Source organism: Rhinolophus hipposideros (genome assembly GCF_964194185.1).
Source record: "Rhinolophus hipposideros genome assembly, chromosome: 20".
Taxonomy (NCBI): Eukaryota; Metazoa; Chordata; class Mammalia; order Chiroptera; family Rhinolophidae; genus Rhinolophus; species Rhinolophus hipposideros.
The window spans coordinates 32519180-32535795 of NC_138066.1; the positions used below are offsets into that span (position 1 = coordinate 32519180).

Genomic DNA, 16616 nt, shown 5'->3' on the forward strand with positions numbered 1-16616 from the left:
TAGACTGCATCTTCTATTGTGACAGTGAGATTTATTGATGTTTCTGGGAGTATTCCTGATTTTAATAGTGGTGAGATGTCACTTTCAGGTTCACATAGGAATGCATATATTCGCACCTCATTTAAAATAGAATAAAGCATTCTATTTCTAATTTTTAAAAGAAAGAATAGTCTTATTTGCTGATTTATTAAGTAGAGAATTCCTTGTGAATTCAGCCCTTTGTCTTTGATTTTTTTTTAACTTTTCACTTAGATTCTGTCTCTGCTATCTAGCTTAAGACTGAGACAATTGAGATATGTAGTGTGTATACATCTCCATATTCACAAAGAGCTACATTAGCGAGGTTATGCTGCAGTAACAAACCACCCTCTAATCTTGGTCGCTTAAAACAATAAGGATTTCTGGGGATGTAGAGTACAGCATTTGGAATATAATCGATAATATAATAGCTGTGTGTGGTACCAGGTGGGTACTAGACCTACTGGGGGGATCACTTCGTAACTTAATATAAGTGTCTAACCACTATGCTATATATCTGAAACTAATATTGCATGTCAACTGTAATTGAAAAAATATTTTTTAATTAAAAAAAATAAAGGATTTTTTTTCCCACTACGTGGCCATGATGGGTCAGCAGGGGAGCTCTGCTCCTATCGCTCAGTGATTCAGGCTGAGGGAACACACATCTTGCACATTACTGGTTGCCATGCTAGGTCCAGAGGTCTCTCATTAGCAATTAAACACAGTAGCTTAGAAGTGACTCACATCACTTATTTCGCAACATGATGGCCAGAACCAGGCCTGTCCCACGAAACTGTGGGGGGCCAGGAAGCACAGCACTGCCCGTGCCAGGGGAACAGAGAGCTGAAAATACTTGATAAACAGCACCATCCTTTTGGTCGTCAGATATTCACTCTATTCTGTCTGATGGGCAGAATACACTCTCTTCCTCCCCAAGCTAGGGAACCCCAAGGTCTTATCCAATCTTGGCATCAAACTCGAAGTCTGGGCTCGCTGAGTAAAGCAAGGCTGTGACGATTGGTGGCCTACTTGTGAGGAGGTGATGCAGAGTGGTTTCTGCACCAGGTCCAGGTGCTGCTCTTCTTGACCCCCGAGACCCCTGAAAGCAATTGACAAATGATCTGCCCCCCATACAATGTACAATTGTGACTAAGGGCAGGATAATTAAAAACAAAAAACCCTCCCATTTTCAAGGCCACAGGGGAACAGGCGACACACAGCAGTCAACAGACTGCAGCAAATCCTGGAATTCCTGAGCAGTCATTCAATGGGCCCCCTCCAGGGGTGGGGAATATTCCTCAATAGATGTTGATTTGGCTTCTTAGCAGTAGCTCACTTGTCTGTTTTTTCTTTGCTCCCTCGCTTCATCCTTTTGGATCTTCTTTTTTTTTTCTATTATCCTCCTTGGCTATATCCAAAATGGGCAATGAGGAATATGCCCCCTGAGGGGGACGAACAGCTTTCTTACGCACTTCCTGCCATAGGTGCTTGGGAACCCAAAGACCGTTTTAAGCATTAATAGTCATAGCCCCTTTTAGCCCAGGCTGGTGTTCTTCTGGCAACGTAGCTCTCAAAAACTTACTTGGCTTTTTATTTGTTTCCGGTCAGCTCCATGTTCCTTAGCCACATCCCTAGTTCTTTTCTAACCATATTTCTTAGATTTGCTGCATAGCTCTGCCTTATTGGTCCCATACTTCTTCCTTGACTTCATTTTGCGTCCAGATACTTCTGCTATAATTCCATATATGCATTCCTGAATTCTGCAAAATTATACACTGAAATAAACAGAGCTTATGCATTGGAACAGACCACTCAAAATCTGTGGAACACTAACCCGTGCGCTACCAGAAACAATAATAAGTATAATCAAAACAGCAGCGTGTTAAATTTCCACTGGCCTATGCACCCAGCATCAGTCAGTTGAACCTCTAGAGACTCAATCCCGTGGGTGGGTATTTCCCCCTCTGAGATTTGGGGTCTTGAAGATGGTAGCTTACAATAGAGACCGGTTTCATTACAATAAAAATTTTGGTCTGTGGTATGGTAGAGGCTTTAGCAGTCAGAAACTTTCGTTTCTAAACACAGGAGGAGAAACACTCTCAGCTTCACCAGATATAAAGTGGAAAGTGTAGTGGCCCATGAAGCAGCTGACCACTTGCATTAAAGGAAGGTACAGAAGTAGGATGTTTAGCTTTTTAAAGGTCTTCATATATTGCTATGGTTTTGTTTGTTTGTGTGTTTGTTTTTGAGACAGCTTTCTCCTGATCACTTCAGACATTAACTTGCAGGAAAAAATCTTGTGTAAACCAACGTGACTTTTGTGTTATTGACATCATTTCTCTATTTACTAATAACGTTTGAACTAATTCACATTAGGAAATATGGTTTGTAGCCATACAGATTAAGACACTGCTTTGGTGAGAATACCTCATCTTTAGTCTCATTTTAGAAAAGCTATTTTATTGGGGTCCACCTTAATCAATTGGGGTATTTTATCAATGGTTATGAAGGCCGCGTCTTCCACTGGGCCCTTGCCTCAAGACTGAATTCTAATTAGCATTTGTAGCTCAAAGACCTTCTTAGTTTTATGTTAAGCACTTGCTTCTAACCCTACAAATCGCTGACTTTCTGGACTCCTTTTATTCTTGATTATAAACAGATCGATTTTTTTCTGAATGCATCCTTTTCATGTAGTAATCTGTCCAATGCAGCCCACAGTAACCAACGCTCTCTCTGAATAGTCCCATTTTCCCACTAGAGCTATAAGTTCTGTGGCATAATGTCTATATCTGAGATAATTAGGTGATAGTTTTACCAATAATCTTACCACTGCATAGTGTGAGTTGCTATCCTTTTAGCCTCCAGTCACAGTTTCCTTCCCTCCTCCTACCCAGTTCCTAAGCCCTTTCCATATATTTTACTTTTTTAGATAAGACAGCACCCCACTTCTGGAATCCACTTGTATCAGCTAGGATAGGCCAGATACTGCCGCAGGATTAAACAACACAAGATCTCAGTGATTTTAACAAACACACTCTGAAAACACACACACGCAAACACACACGCAATTAAATTGTTAAAAAATCCACTGTACTGTGCATATCCTGTAGGTCATTTTAATCCCTTGAACCCAGCTTGATAGCGGTGATCACCTTGACGATTGCTGGTCCCTGTGGCAGAGGGAAAAGAGGTCTGGAGGGTCTCATATTGGTTCGAAAATGCCCTGGCTTTCTGTGTGTCATATTTACTCATGATTTACTGGCCAGAAGTAGTCAGAGGGCCCCACCCAGCCTCAGGGAGGGGGCAGGGTTAGAAAAATGCAGCCCTACCTCGCACCCAGAAGTATTTAGGAAGAATGCATTTATGACTACCACAGAGGATTTCCCTTCATTTACTTTTCTTTGTCTTCCTACATTTTATTTAATTCCTAGCTTTTGCTGGTTAATTGAATTTTACTGTCTCTCCTCCCTTGCTTAATTTGAGATAATTAATGTAAGTTTATTTAACAGTACTTATAGTAGTTTACCTTATTTCCATGGGTCAGAAGTTTTGGCACATGCAAAATAAAGCTACCAGGATTTTTCTACTTAAAATATGAGGTATGAAACTGTTTGTTGCAAAAAGATACGTGGTTACAGGAATAATTGATTTTAAATTGTTTTTTGGAGTGTCATGTGTCATAGTAGAAATAGAAAGAACAGGAGCTCTGGAGTCAGGCAGGCCTGGGGTCACACATTGCTTTTGTTATTGAATAGGTCTTAGACAAGTTAGCCTCTCAGAGGCATAATTTTTCTCATTAATAAGTACAAAAAAAGTATAAATATATCTATTCAAATGTCAAGTAAAACATAGTGGCATTTATCATCACTCCTTTCACTAAAACAAAAGTAGAATAATTTTTTAAGAGAAGAAATCCATAAAGAGAAAGAATATGGAGATAAGAATAGTTTAAAAATCAACCCCGGGTGGTAGATGAGGATAAAGGGGATCAAATATATGGTGATGGAAGGAGAACCGACTGGGTGGTGAACACACAATGGGATTTATAGATGATGTATTACAGAATTGTACACCTGAAATCTATGTAACTTTACTAACAGTTGTCACCCCAATAAACTTGTAATTTAAAAAAAATCAACCCCAAAGTTTTGTGGTAGTAATTAAATAGAAATAATTAATGAGGACCTTTGCAATGCATGTGCACATTTGCATTGCACATTGCACAAAAAGGAAAAAGCAGTATTTTTCCTTTTGTCAACTACACAGGGTATGTGCTTGCAGTAATAATCATATGACCCAGAGGTTAGGTGGTTGGCTAAACAGCAGTGTGAGGTATATCACAAAGCAAATTATGTACCCTTCTGATCTTTCTTTTTTAATTGATGGTTTTATTTTTCTTGGAACCATATCAACCTGATGGTTACTGTTTCTTAGAATTTAGACTTCTGTGCAACTGACACATGAAAAATCACCCAGTTATTGAGTAGATCTAGTGAGCTATGCATAGAAAAAATGTAAAAATATTTTGCAACTTTGAAATTACTCCAATAAACCTGAAAACAGTAATATCTATAGTAGTATCTATACCTAGATTATAAATTATTTAAAGCCAGGGACATTTTCTCTCTCTACAGGAGTTAGGTCAATTAGCTGTTTTATTTTCCTGGTCCACAGTGGTTAGTTAGCCCACTACCATTTTTGTTCTATGAGCTCTCATGTTGGTGGGTTGTAGTGACTAATAATGAAAAGAAAGCCAGCCAGCATATAGCTCTTGCATGTTTCATGTATGACACATATTACATAACAAGACTGTCAACTCCTTGTACCATGTACAAGAGACCATGTACAAGTGTATATTCTGACATATCAGCATGTCCTATTGCATGTAGGATAATGGGTACTATGCAATAGTAGCTGTTCATTTAGATGTCATCTAATATGTCCTGAACACCTAGGCACTGCGCTAAGGATAGCTCAGTGAACTGGATGGATAATGGCTCATGTAACCCGGTAAAATTATGGCCCACACTGAACCATTTAAGCAAGATAAAGAAATATACATATATATATTTATATATATATGTGTGTATATATATATATATACATATATGTGTGTATATATATATATATTTGTATATATGTATATGTATAAAGAGTTTAATTATTTTAAGCTGTGTTTGTTTTATAAGTTCATGATATAAGAAGAAAATAGTGGTGTCTGACCTTTTTTCCTCTTTGTTTTTCTTTGTAGATAAGATGCTCCAAGTCACTTGGAGCTTTCTTCAAAAGAAAAGTCACTAGTGCTCTGCTCTTGCCATAATACCAAACCTTTTGACTTATGCTTTGGTGCTGCAACACTGGAAGAATTGCACACAGGTTCCAGGAATACCTGTTTTTCATTTGATTCTTTGTGGATGGAAAAAGATTTGAGTCTTGATAATTACCCTGTTTTAAAGCTATTTCTCTGTAGTCTGAACTGCTTAATAAATTGGGCCACTTACCAATGAGCCACACAGCCAGTTCCTGTCAGGAGCTGGTTGAAAACTGTGCTGTGCATGTAGCAGGGATGGCACAGGAGGATAGTCGTCGTGGTCAAGTGCCATCTACCTTTTATCATGGTGCCAACCAAGAACTTGACCTGTCCACCAAAGTGTACAAAAGGGAATCAGGAAGTCCTTATTCTGTGTTAGTGGACACCAAGATGAGCAAACCGCATCTCCATGAAACAGAGGAACAGCCATATTTCAGGGAGACAAGAGCAGTGTCTGACGTGCATGCTGTTAAAGAAGACCGGGAGAATTCTGATGACACAGAAGAGGAAGAGGAGGAAGTCTCTTACAAAAGGGAGCAGATCATAGTGGAGGTAAACCTTAATAATCAAACATTAAATGTATCTAAAGGGGAAAAGGGTGTCTCTTCTCAGTCCAAAGAGACTCCTGTTCTTAAGACAAGCAGTGAGGAGGAAGAGGAAGAGAGTGAGGAAGAGGCCACAGATGACAGCAATGACTATGGAGAGAACGAAAGGCAGAAGAAAAAGGAGAAGATAGTGGAGAAAGTCAGCGTTACACAAAGGAGAACGAGGAGAGCTGCCTCTGTTGCCGCAGCTGCCACTTCCCCTACTCCCAGAACTACAAGAGGTCGTAGGAAGAGTGTAGAGCCACCTAAGCGTAAGAAGCGGGCCGCAAAGGAGCCCAAAGCACCAGTCCAGAAAGCTAAGTGTGAAGAGAAAGAGACTCTGACCTGTGAGAAGTGCCCCAGGGTCTTTAATACTCGCTGGTACCTGGAGAAGCACATGAACGTTACTCATAGGCGCATGCAGATTTGTGATAAGTGTGGCAAGAAGTTTGTCCTGGAAAGTGAGCTGTCCCTTCACCAGCAAACAGACTGTGAAAAAAATATTCAGGTAGGTTTCATCACCGAGAGGGCAAACTTTCCAGGATAGAACCTGGCTGTTCAGACTCACCTGGTATCGCCCAAGAGAATAAACACAATAGAGGCTGAAGGGACAGATTTCACCAATTTCTCTTTTTAAAAGCTCCTGCTTTGGTCTTTACAAAAACCAAGCTTAACGTTTTATTTCACAAGCATTAAATATAACTGATGCTGGACTAGTGGGAACCCAGGTACACTGGAAGGGGGATCTGTTATAGGTGATTCCCAGGAGGTAGAGTCATCACCGTCTTTGCACTGAGATTCACTGTGGTAGGACATGTAATCTATTCGTTCTGGCATCTTCTCTGTCAAGGTGGGAAATACTGAGCAAAGTTCAGGAGTAGAGAAAGGTCCCTTTCTAGGCTTAAAAGGATGCCAGGTTCTAGAGCAGCTGATGGGGACAAAAACCATAATGACGGAGACCGGTGGAAATGGAAGACCTCCAGGAGTGAGTTTGCTTTTACCAGTGGAGAGATGACAACACTAAATTTGTCAAGAGGCTGAGCCCATGGGAAAATGCAAACTTTAAACAGAGGCTGAGCTGGTTGAAAATGTTGCCCACTTGGCAGTAGGGTTATGTAATGCTCCTGTACCATATTGCAAAGTAACAAAACATGGTATTCAAACCAGCCTGGTGTCTTGAAAGGACTGTACTGTGATAGGTTAAGAGATGATTATATTATGCGAGTGAATTATATTATGTTGGGTTTATTGGTTTGTACATGTGAATGCGTATCAATGAATATTTATAGAAGGTAAGTCTATTAATGTCTCCATATGTAAAATAGACATATTTTGTACCATATTTAAGCTAAATTTCTTTTAAAAGATGAAATTGTGTTTTGGTTTGTTTCCTGGAGTGCTACTTATTTTTCACATTTCCTCTTGTTTTTTTTGATCAACAACTGAGATCATTGCTTTACTTGAAAGAGATTTTTTTTAAAATGTAATTTACATTTGCTAAAAATTCACTGCTTTTTGATTTGCCAGTTGTGACTTGATCTCCCAAACGCTGGGTAAATAAAAGAAGACTGAGTCATGATGCCAGTACCCTCCAGTAACTGCCAGTGCCCTGCTTGGTGGTGACTTTCTCCAGCAGTTCGGGCTAAAGGGAGTGTGATTCAGTGCTGCACCCTAGGGGTCGAACGTAGGCTCGGTAGTGATTCACTGCTGAAAAGGTGTATCTTGATCTTGACCTTTATATAGCTTTTTTTAAAAAAACAAATTTGCTTTATTAACGTACAGAAACATTTAATAAATCTTTTTTGTGACTTTCCTCTCTATTCCTTACCATTATACGTTTAAACTTCTGTTTAGGTTTTTGGATGCCGCTAAATGAACTCTTTAGATTTCCTAAAGAACCCTGCTTTGTTCTTACATACAGATCCTAATAATCCTGATGACCTATAGCAAATAAAAATTAAAACCTTGCCCCCCAAAAATGGTTCATAAAGATCTGTCTGTGCTTTTCTCAAGCAATATCCAGCCAGAGGCTTATCTTTTTAACTCTTCTCAGAGTCCTTGTTTTCTTGAAGTGACAGTGATGTTAAGAGATCTTTATTTACAGTGAATACCAACTTGTTCCCTTAAGTATCCCAGGGTCTGATGGTTACGTAGAACGTTCTAGTATTGTTTTGCTTTAACCAGAATCTTTTTAGTTTGGTACACTTTATGCCTGATACTCTAGACTATTAATAATTTATAATACGAAGAGCTAGGAAATGTTTCATGTGTTTCCTATAGATGCTTACATGGGGAAAGGGAGAATGATCCTAACAGTGTAGAGGTTACATTAAATTCTGCCCGAGGGAAATATTTAGTAGAGCAAATTAGATTTGAGAAAATACAAAATCTCAGTAATTTGTATTAATGAAGGCTCTAAATACATTCTCTGAGGTACAAAAACATTGTTATACTTCTACAGCTCTGTAACCATGAATGTGTTTTACCTTGTTTTTATTTATGCTAATTTTAAATTAGTTTGTAATCTGTGGTGAACACCTATTATACTGCATAGAGACCCATGTGTAGGAGGCAACTACTCTTGGTAATCCATATATTTTTCAAAAACTTGAAGGTTCTTTTTATTGGTACAATACAAATTGGATAAAAGCAGTTAATTCTTCAATATTAGTGGCACTTTCCATTTGTTCTTGTCTTTTTGCCATTGTTTTCATACTCCCAAAGTGTCTCTAAAAGATGCCTCTTAGAAACTAGAACACACTGATGGTGCTGGAACGTGGACTCCATGGAAGAATAGCATTTGTTTGGATTCTGGCCCTTGTGCCATGAATTGAAAGCACACCCATTCCATCTGCCAGTAGGCAGGTTTGGCTTTTGGTGAGCCCCTGTAAATAAAGATTATTTCTATTTATCCTGCTCAGTGTGTTTCCTGTAACAAATCATTCAAGAAACTCTGGTCCCTTCATGAACATATCAAGATTGTCCATGGATATGCAGAGAAGAAATTTTCCTGTGAAATTTGTGAGAAGAAATTCTATACCATGGCTCATGTGCGGAAACACATGGTTGGTAAGTTTTGTCAGCTGCTTTTCTCTCACACCTATAATTTTCCCTTGTTCTTTGGTGTGTTTTATGCTCTAGATTGGGCAGGCTATGAGGAATTGCCTTACTTTAGTCACTTTTGACTTGTTGAGACTAAATGCAAGAACATGTCTTCAGGAAGCATCACCAAATTGGATGATACAGTGTTCCACACCCAGGTGGTTTTTCAACATTGCTATTTATTTTTCTCTTCAGAACACTGCTATTAAAGCCTCCCAAATTAGCGTGTAGAAAGTGAAGCCGGCATGATGCCCTTACAGTAGTAACACCTATCTTTTTCAGTTCGGGCTTTGGGATGGACTTATTTTGAGTGCAAATGCATTCTGTCTTGCAGCACACACGAAAGACATGCCTTTTACATGTGAAACCTGTGGAAAATCATTCAAACGCAGTATGTCACTCAAGGTGCACTCCTTGCAGCATTCTGGAGAGAAGCCCTTCAGATGTGAGGTAAGGAATGTGCTGCCCACCAGGCCCAGGCGTAGGGACTGGCCTTTGTGTGGACAGTGAGGCAGTGGGAGAAGGGTGTGCTGTAGTCCCGGATGCCAGGCTGCATTTCCACAGAACTTCCAACACGTGCTCTGAGAGAAATGTCATGTTTAACGCCTTGTGAACTCTCTTGGAATAAGATAAATTTGGGACTAACACATGAGTTATTTTTCTTAGTAATCCAGAGAAGTTGGGTATACGTCAGTGACCATTATATGAGAAATGTCCCTTTTATGAATAACTCAGCTGCAGAAATATAGCAGAGCCAAATAGTTGACAGAAGCAGGGTCTGTGCTGCGAACGAAAAATAAACCTGTTTCAGAGACTGTAGGGTGGGCTCAAGGAAAGCTACTGTGCTTGCATTCAGAAATCTCCCCTGTGTCCAATGCAGAACTGTGACGAAAGGTTTCAGTACAAGTACCAGCTGCGCTCCCACATGAGCATCCACATTGGGCACAAACAGTTCATGTGCCAGTGGTGTGGCAAGGACTTCAACATGAAGCAGTACTTCGACGAGCACATGAAAACACACACTGGTAAGAATTTCTGGGAAAGGAGACAGCTGTGTCTCAAGTACTTGTTGACGATGGTCACCTGTGAGTCTGTTTAAAAATCTAAACCACTGGTTTGCATTCTGAGTGGGAATTGCACTTTAAATAAACCTGATACAGAAAAATACCAATTTGTAACACTGAATAGTTAGGCTGTCATAACTCTGTTTATTTAAAAAGGATTATTTGTTAGGGCCTTTTACCTGCAAATTCCTTCAAGAAAACGGATTCTTTCTTTGGGGCACAGGATCTCCTGCAGTGGCACAAAACTTGTTTTTGTGTGTATGCATGTTATTTTTCTAAGGAACAGGTTCTGGACCTTTAAAAAATGGAGGACACTGACTGCTTTAAATAGAATACCCTCTCAGTAGTCGTCAGGTTTGATTGGATTTGCTTTACCAAAATTCACTCCTTTTCAGGGACACACCCATCAAATGAGGTTTAATGTTTTATCCACTTTGTGTTTTCAGGGGTATATGCTCCATAGCGTGGATTTGAATCTTGTAAGCATTTGTCTATCCACCTTCCAAGGAGCTGGCGAAAATAATAGCTCCCCCTTTAAACACTATCATTGTATCTCAGTCTTAACTTGGTGTCCCAGAATTAGCTGTCTTTGCACAAATTGCACAGTATGAAACATTTTTCAGGTTTCTAAATAAAATCTAATCATAGGATTGATTCTTGGTTCTGTTAGTCTGTTACAGAGTAGCAAAGCTAGAAAGAACCATAAGAAGTTATCTTGCTTAGCCTGCTGTTCTTTTTGCTTAACTAATGGTGAGGAAATTCTGCCCATGGCTGGATCTCTTTAGTTTCCATTTCTCTGTGGAAGTCCAAAGAAAAATGCCTGCCTGGTAGACTTCTTCCCCATTCAGAGCAGAGCAAACTCAGATTTTAAGAATTTGACTAGATAAGACAGTCATGAGAGGAATTGAATTAAGTAAATTACACCTCAAAAGTTAATAACTTAGAAGCCTAAATGGATAGCAGAATATATGGAGTACTTAACAACTTCTCTTATAATTAATTTGGTGGCTCTTGTATAGGCTCTAAGTTTTGAGTCACGTTTTAGGATTCAATTTTTAGTTATTCAACAGGAAACTATGAACTTGACAGAAAGTTTTTTTTGAAGGCAGAAATTGTGTGAAATTCATACACAGTGCTTGGCACATAGTAGGTGCCCCATAAATGTTTGTCACAAGATTGAAAGGGACCTCCAGCCATTTAAGCCTCTGCCTCTGCACTCATTTCCTATTTTCTGCCTGTCTCCCTGTGCGTCTGTCTCCCCATTCCTTCCTCTCTTTTTCTCTGCATTTTTTCTCTTTCTTCCTTGCCCTTTGTCCTTCATTCTTTCCTCAGACCCTTAAGTGTCCATAATATGAATCCAGAGTGTATATGTTTGTGATTAATGTATTTGTTAAATAAAATTTTATGTTAAGCATTTTTTGACCAGATAGGCAAGGTGAACGTTTCCTATTTCTTCTAAAGGAATATAGCTAGCTAAATTTACTTAAACTTAAATAATAATAATAATAATCTTACATAATTTTTTATCCTCATTAAAAGAGCTTATTAAACTATATTTGAAAATATGAAAATTGGAAACAAAATAAAAATGATCTATAATCTTATCACTGCACTATTGTTAACATTTTGGCATACACTTTTTAAAAATTCTTTAGTTTTCTTCATATAGATAAATGCTATGCATAAGTATATATGTGTTGGTGTATATAATAATAAAACAAAAGTGGGCCTTTATACTTTATTTTAATCCGCTTTTTATTTTACTGTATTATCATTAGTAGCAATATCATTTTAATGGTTCTATAATATTCCTTCTTGTAAATTTATTATTCTGTAATAATAGCCATTATTTATTATGTGCATATATGCCAGACACTATCTTAAGTGCTTTTTATACATTCTCATTTAATCAATATAATTGAATTTTTACAACAGTCCTATAAAGTAAAGCATGTTATCTCCATTTTTATTTAGCCAGTTCCCTATTAGACATTTAGATTTCTGTTTCTAATTTTTCTACTGTTACAAATAATGTATGATAAATTTGTGGCTAAATGCATTCATGATTATTTACTTAGGATAAATTCCTAGAAATGGGATTATGAGGGAAAAGGGATGTGTGTATTTTTAAGACGATGGTATGTTGCAAAACAGCCATCCACGTACACTGTTACCAACTATGCGTGAAAATACCTACTTCCCCAACCCTCTCCAATGCTAAATAAAATCCTTGTTGATTTGATAGATGAGAAATGGTTTCTGTTGTATTAACTTGCACTTAATTACTAAGTAAGATTGAGCATTTTTTCATATGTTTATTGAGTATCAGTATATTTTCTTTTCTGGATTGCTTGTGCCTTTTCTGTGTTCATCTTCCTGTTGCAATGTTTGACTTTTTCTTATTGTTTATAATAGCTCTTTATGCATTAGGTTGGTGCAAAAATAATTGCGGTTTTTGCAATTGTTTTTAACCTTTTAAACCGCAATTACTTTTGTACAAACCTAATATACATACTAGACCTTGTTTAACACCAATGTTAAAATACTTCCGCCTGGTTTGTCACCTGCCTTGTAATACTGTTTGTAAAATTCAAATTGGGAAAATAGATGTATGGTGGAGTTAGACAAACCTGACTCTGCCACTTACTAGCTTTGTAACCTTAAGTGACATTGTGACAACCTCTGTCAGCCTCTGGTTCCTTGATATTAAATAAGGATGACAGTAGTACCTGAGGAGATACAAGGAGAAGGGTTAGCTTTAAAGAAGAGGGGATAGCGCTCTTAAGGCTGGGTGAAAACACATTTAGACTATGTTTTGATGGGGATTAAGGCCATTGCAGGAACTGACATTGATTGGGCTGTTTCTTTGCAGTTAAAGAGAAGTGAGGCAGATCTTATCTGGGGAAACTGACCAGCCCTCAGGCAGGGTTTTCTAGGATTTGTGGATGGACTCCGGGTGAGTTCCACATAGAGTAATTGCTGATTCTTCTTGTACCAGCCACAGCGCTAAGTGCCTAGGGACACAGGATGAATTAAGACTTGTTTTTTCCCCCAAGGAGCTTACAATTCAATGATAGTGATGGTGGTAATAACAATAATAACAATAGCACTAAAATGCATTGAATGTGTACTGTGTGCCAGATACTATTCTCAGCACTTTTCTTGTATTTTCAGCTTACCACAATCACCTATTATTGTCTTCATTTTTCAGATGAGGAAACTGAGGCTCAGAAATTACACAATTTATCCAAGACAGTCTGACTGCAGAACTACATTCTTAATGATTCTGATATAAATTTAATGTAATAAAATGGAGGGATACACAGGACATCATAAAGGCAACAAGCACCACCCAGAGTCTGGTTCTCAGCTTCCAGAATTTGTCAGTGTACTCAAGTAGATCAGGATCAGAGGGATTGGGGTGTGCTAAATAGTCTTAAAGATATATAAATGAAATTGCTAATTTATTAATTTACAGTGAAAAGGCTGAGTGGCAAGGGGTTCAGAACTCTTATAGTCTTTGGAAAGCATATTTTTACCTAAAGAATAAATTATATTAGAAGCTAAATTATAATCAAAAGATTGTCAGGGACAAGGAATTACAGCAAAGCAAGGTAATTAAATAATCTTAATGGTGAGTACCATACTTCGTTGAATCCATGAAGCCATCATTTGTAAGACAAACTTCATTTATGTCCCACTAAAACAGTCCTGCAAATTAAACAATGGCATGTCATCCATTGTAAGATTATGTCAGTTTCAGAGATTATTCCCATGTAGGGGAAAATACCTGTCCTAGAATTAACAAATATTTATGTATAAGAATCTGCTAACTGGGGCTACGGTAATGAACAAGACTGAAATAGTCCCTAGGTTCACTGAGCTTATAGTCAGGTGAGGTGATAGACAAGCGAGGCATAACAGTGGTTTGGTGAGAAAAGCGTAGTAAGTACATGGAACTTAAAAGAAGTTGGCTAGAGTTTGATTATTAGGGGTGCGAGGCAGGGACTATGATAAGACATGATGCTGGAGAGCAGTAAGCAGGAACCAGATCGCAAAGAGAAAAACAAGAAAAGTCTGGTAAAAAAAATTTGGACTTTATTCTAGGGACGGTGGGAAGTTCTGGAATAATTTTAAGCAGAGTGTGACACAACTATCTGAAAGGTCACTATTGCTACAGTGTGGAGAATGGGTTAGAGGGTGGGGAGCAAGAATAGAGGTGGTGAAACCAGTCAGGTGGATACTGGCAGTAGTCCCGTATCCAGTAGTCCTGCAGTGAATGATTGTGATAATAAGGATTGTGGTAATAGCAGTGGATGAAATTAAAGTGATAGGCAAGGTAGAGTGTAAGGAACTTTGGAGATTGATTGGATATCAGTGGTGTGGGAAGGAAGAGTGAATTGTTAGTCCCATATTTGGGGCTTATATACCATTTGTCAAGATAGAGAAATAGTGGAGGGAGGAGCAGGTTTGCTAGGTAGGATAATGAATTTATTTTATCACTGGTTATTTTGAGATATCTATGTGATGTTCAGTGGGCAGTTTACAAAATGGGTTTAAAGCTCAAGCAAGAGACTTAGGCTAGATATATCGATATAGGGACTTCTGATGCTACTCAAGGACACTCATAATAAGCAGACTGGATTGCTTGCGTTTATCGGCCAGATCGCCTTTTCCTTGGAACAGTACAAAAGACGTCTAACTAATTTCTTCCTCCTTTCTGTCTTCCCTGCAGATTGTCTGCCTTCATTTAGAATGTTCTTTTTTCAGACTCATTACAATACTGTGCCTTACAATCAGGTTCGCTTTATCATATGTAACAGGTCAGATCTTTAGCTGTATCGATATACATGCTGTTCTAGTTACCTTGATGAATTTAGCTGTTAATAAATCTTCCAGCCATCCATTTACTAGCTCTTCCTTAAAGTGGGACGTTATACAGGTGGTTGATTTCAAATATTACATTTTGATTTTTCCTTATTTCAGCCTCATTGTAATCACACTTTAAGGTTTCAGGGGAACCTTGACATCAGTCATTAGCACAATTAGGAGATGGGGCCTGGTGAATAATCTGAGTTAGAAGTAGGTGGGATCATGAGCATATGTCTGGAACAACAAATGTGGACGATTTGGTAGGGCATTAAGAAATGAGTGAAAGATTATTAAGCAGTGAAAAGGACCCATTTTAATTTGAATCCATGGATTTATGGTAGGCCAGTTCTAATAGTTTTTGCTCTTTCTGTGGCAAATCATTATAGCTTACAAAACTACAAATGAGAGATGATTAGAGAGAGCCAGGATTGGATCCAGGTTGTTTGAGCACATAACAAAAAGCCAAATGTCTAAGCATTTAGTAAACGTTCAACGAATCCATGCTCTTTGCGAATGAAGTGTCTAGTGTACCCAAGAAGTGTTAGTGAATCGAGTGGCGAGTGTTTGTTCCCATTAGACTAGTAATCAGAGTAGGTCCTTTGGCTCTGTTTCCATATGGCTGTTGGGAGTGAAGAATACCTCCTCTGGAGAATCCAGGAGGGAGGAGTTCGATAGGTCATCAAACAGTTGTGCTTTTAAAGCATTCTAAAACAGGTGTGCATTTAAACAAGTGAAGCATGTTTAGTTTAGAAAAACAGAAAGTACATACAAGTTTAAAAAATAAAGTAAGACATCACTCATAATCCCATTACCTAGAGATAATCACTGGTAACATTTGTTGTACTTCTTTCCATTTTTTTCTATACATATTTTTCATTAAAAGTGGATAATGCCATACATGCATTTTCATAACTTGCTTGTTTTACTTAGTAGACTGTAGATAATTGAGTATAGATGTTCATGTTAATTACATTTCTGTTGAATAAATATAGTGTACACCTGAAACTAACATACTGTATGTTTGCTATATTTTAATAAAAATCTTTAAAACATTTTAAAAATTATATTTCTATACTTTTATAATATTTTTATTGGTACTTTCCATCAGATGGGCATATCATAATTTATTTAATCCATTCCATTTAACATAGAATTTGAAGTTTTTAAGGTGATTGGACGAAATGGACTAAAAAGGAAAACAAGCTGGGGTCAGAACTTATCTAGAAAGATGAATATGAAATCACAGTGAAGATCAGGGGCAGTGATTGAGTAATGAAAAGCTGAAAGATACGAGAAATATAATAGTCAGGAAATAGTACTGGTGGTTACGGAGATGGAGGAAACAGGTCACTCCTGACTGTTTATTTGACTCTTTGTCAGGGAAGTAAGGAAAATTCTGGCTTCCATGGGAGGAGAGCAACAGGAGATACCAGTTTTTAAAGGCAGAGAGAAGAAATAAGGACTATGATATAGGTAAAGAGGTCTTTGCTCCTAGTATAGAAAGGGTCCCAAAGTGGAGGAAAACAGTAAGAAAATAACTTTGCTTGGTGTACGCAGGAATGTGCAGAGGGGTGAGGTGTGAAGCGCTGGGGTTTATGCGTCAAAAGCATAGACTCTGGAGCCAGACTGCAGAGATTTAAAACCTGGCTCGCCACTCGCTGT

The 16616-nt window shown here is 38.2% G+C and overlaps 1 protein-coding gene across 2 annotated transcripts in view; it reads left to right on the forward strand.

The window, feature by feature from the left end:
• ZNF652 (zinc finger protein 652) overlaps positions 1 to 16616 on the forward strand; it is a 61859-nt gene that overhangs the window by 34736 nt on the left and 10507 nt on the right. For both annotated transcript variants that reach the window (XM_081027893.1, XM_081027894.1), the window contains 4 exons: positions 5273 to 6424; positions 8838 to 8985; positions 9353 to 9468; positions 9899 to 10043. In XM_081027893.1, the coding sequence (XP_080884019.1) occupies positions 5525 to 6424; positions 8838 to 8985; positions 9353 to 9468; positions 9899 to 10043 (1309 nt within the window). In that variant the 5' untranslated portion in view covers positions 5273 to 5524. The remainder of the gene's footprint in view (positions 1 to 5272; positions 6425 to 8837; positions 8986 to 9352; positions 9469 to 9898; positions 10044 to 16616) is intronic.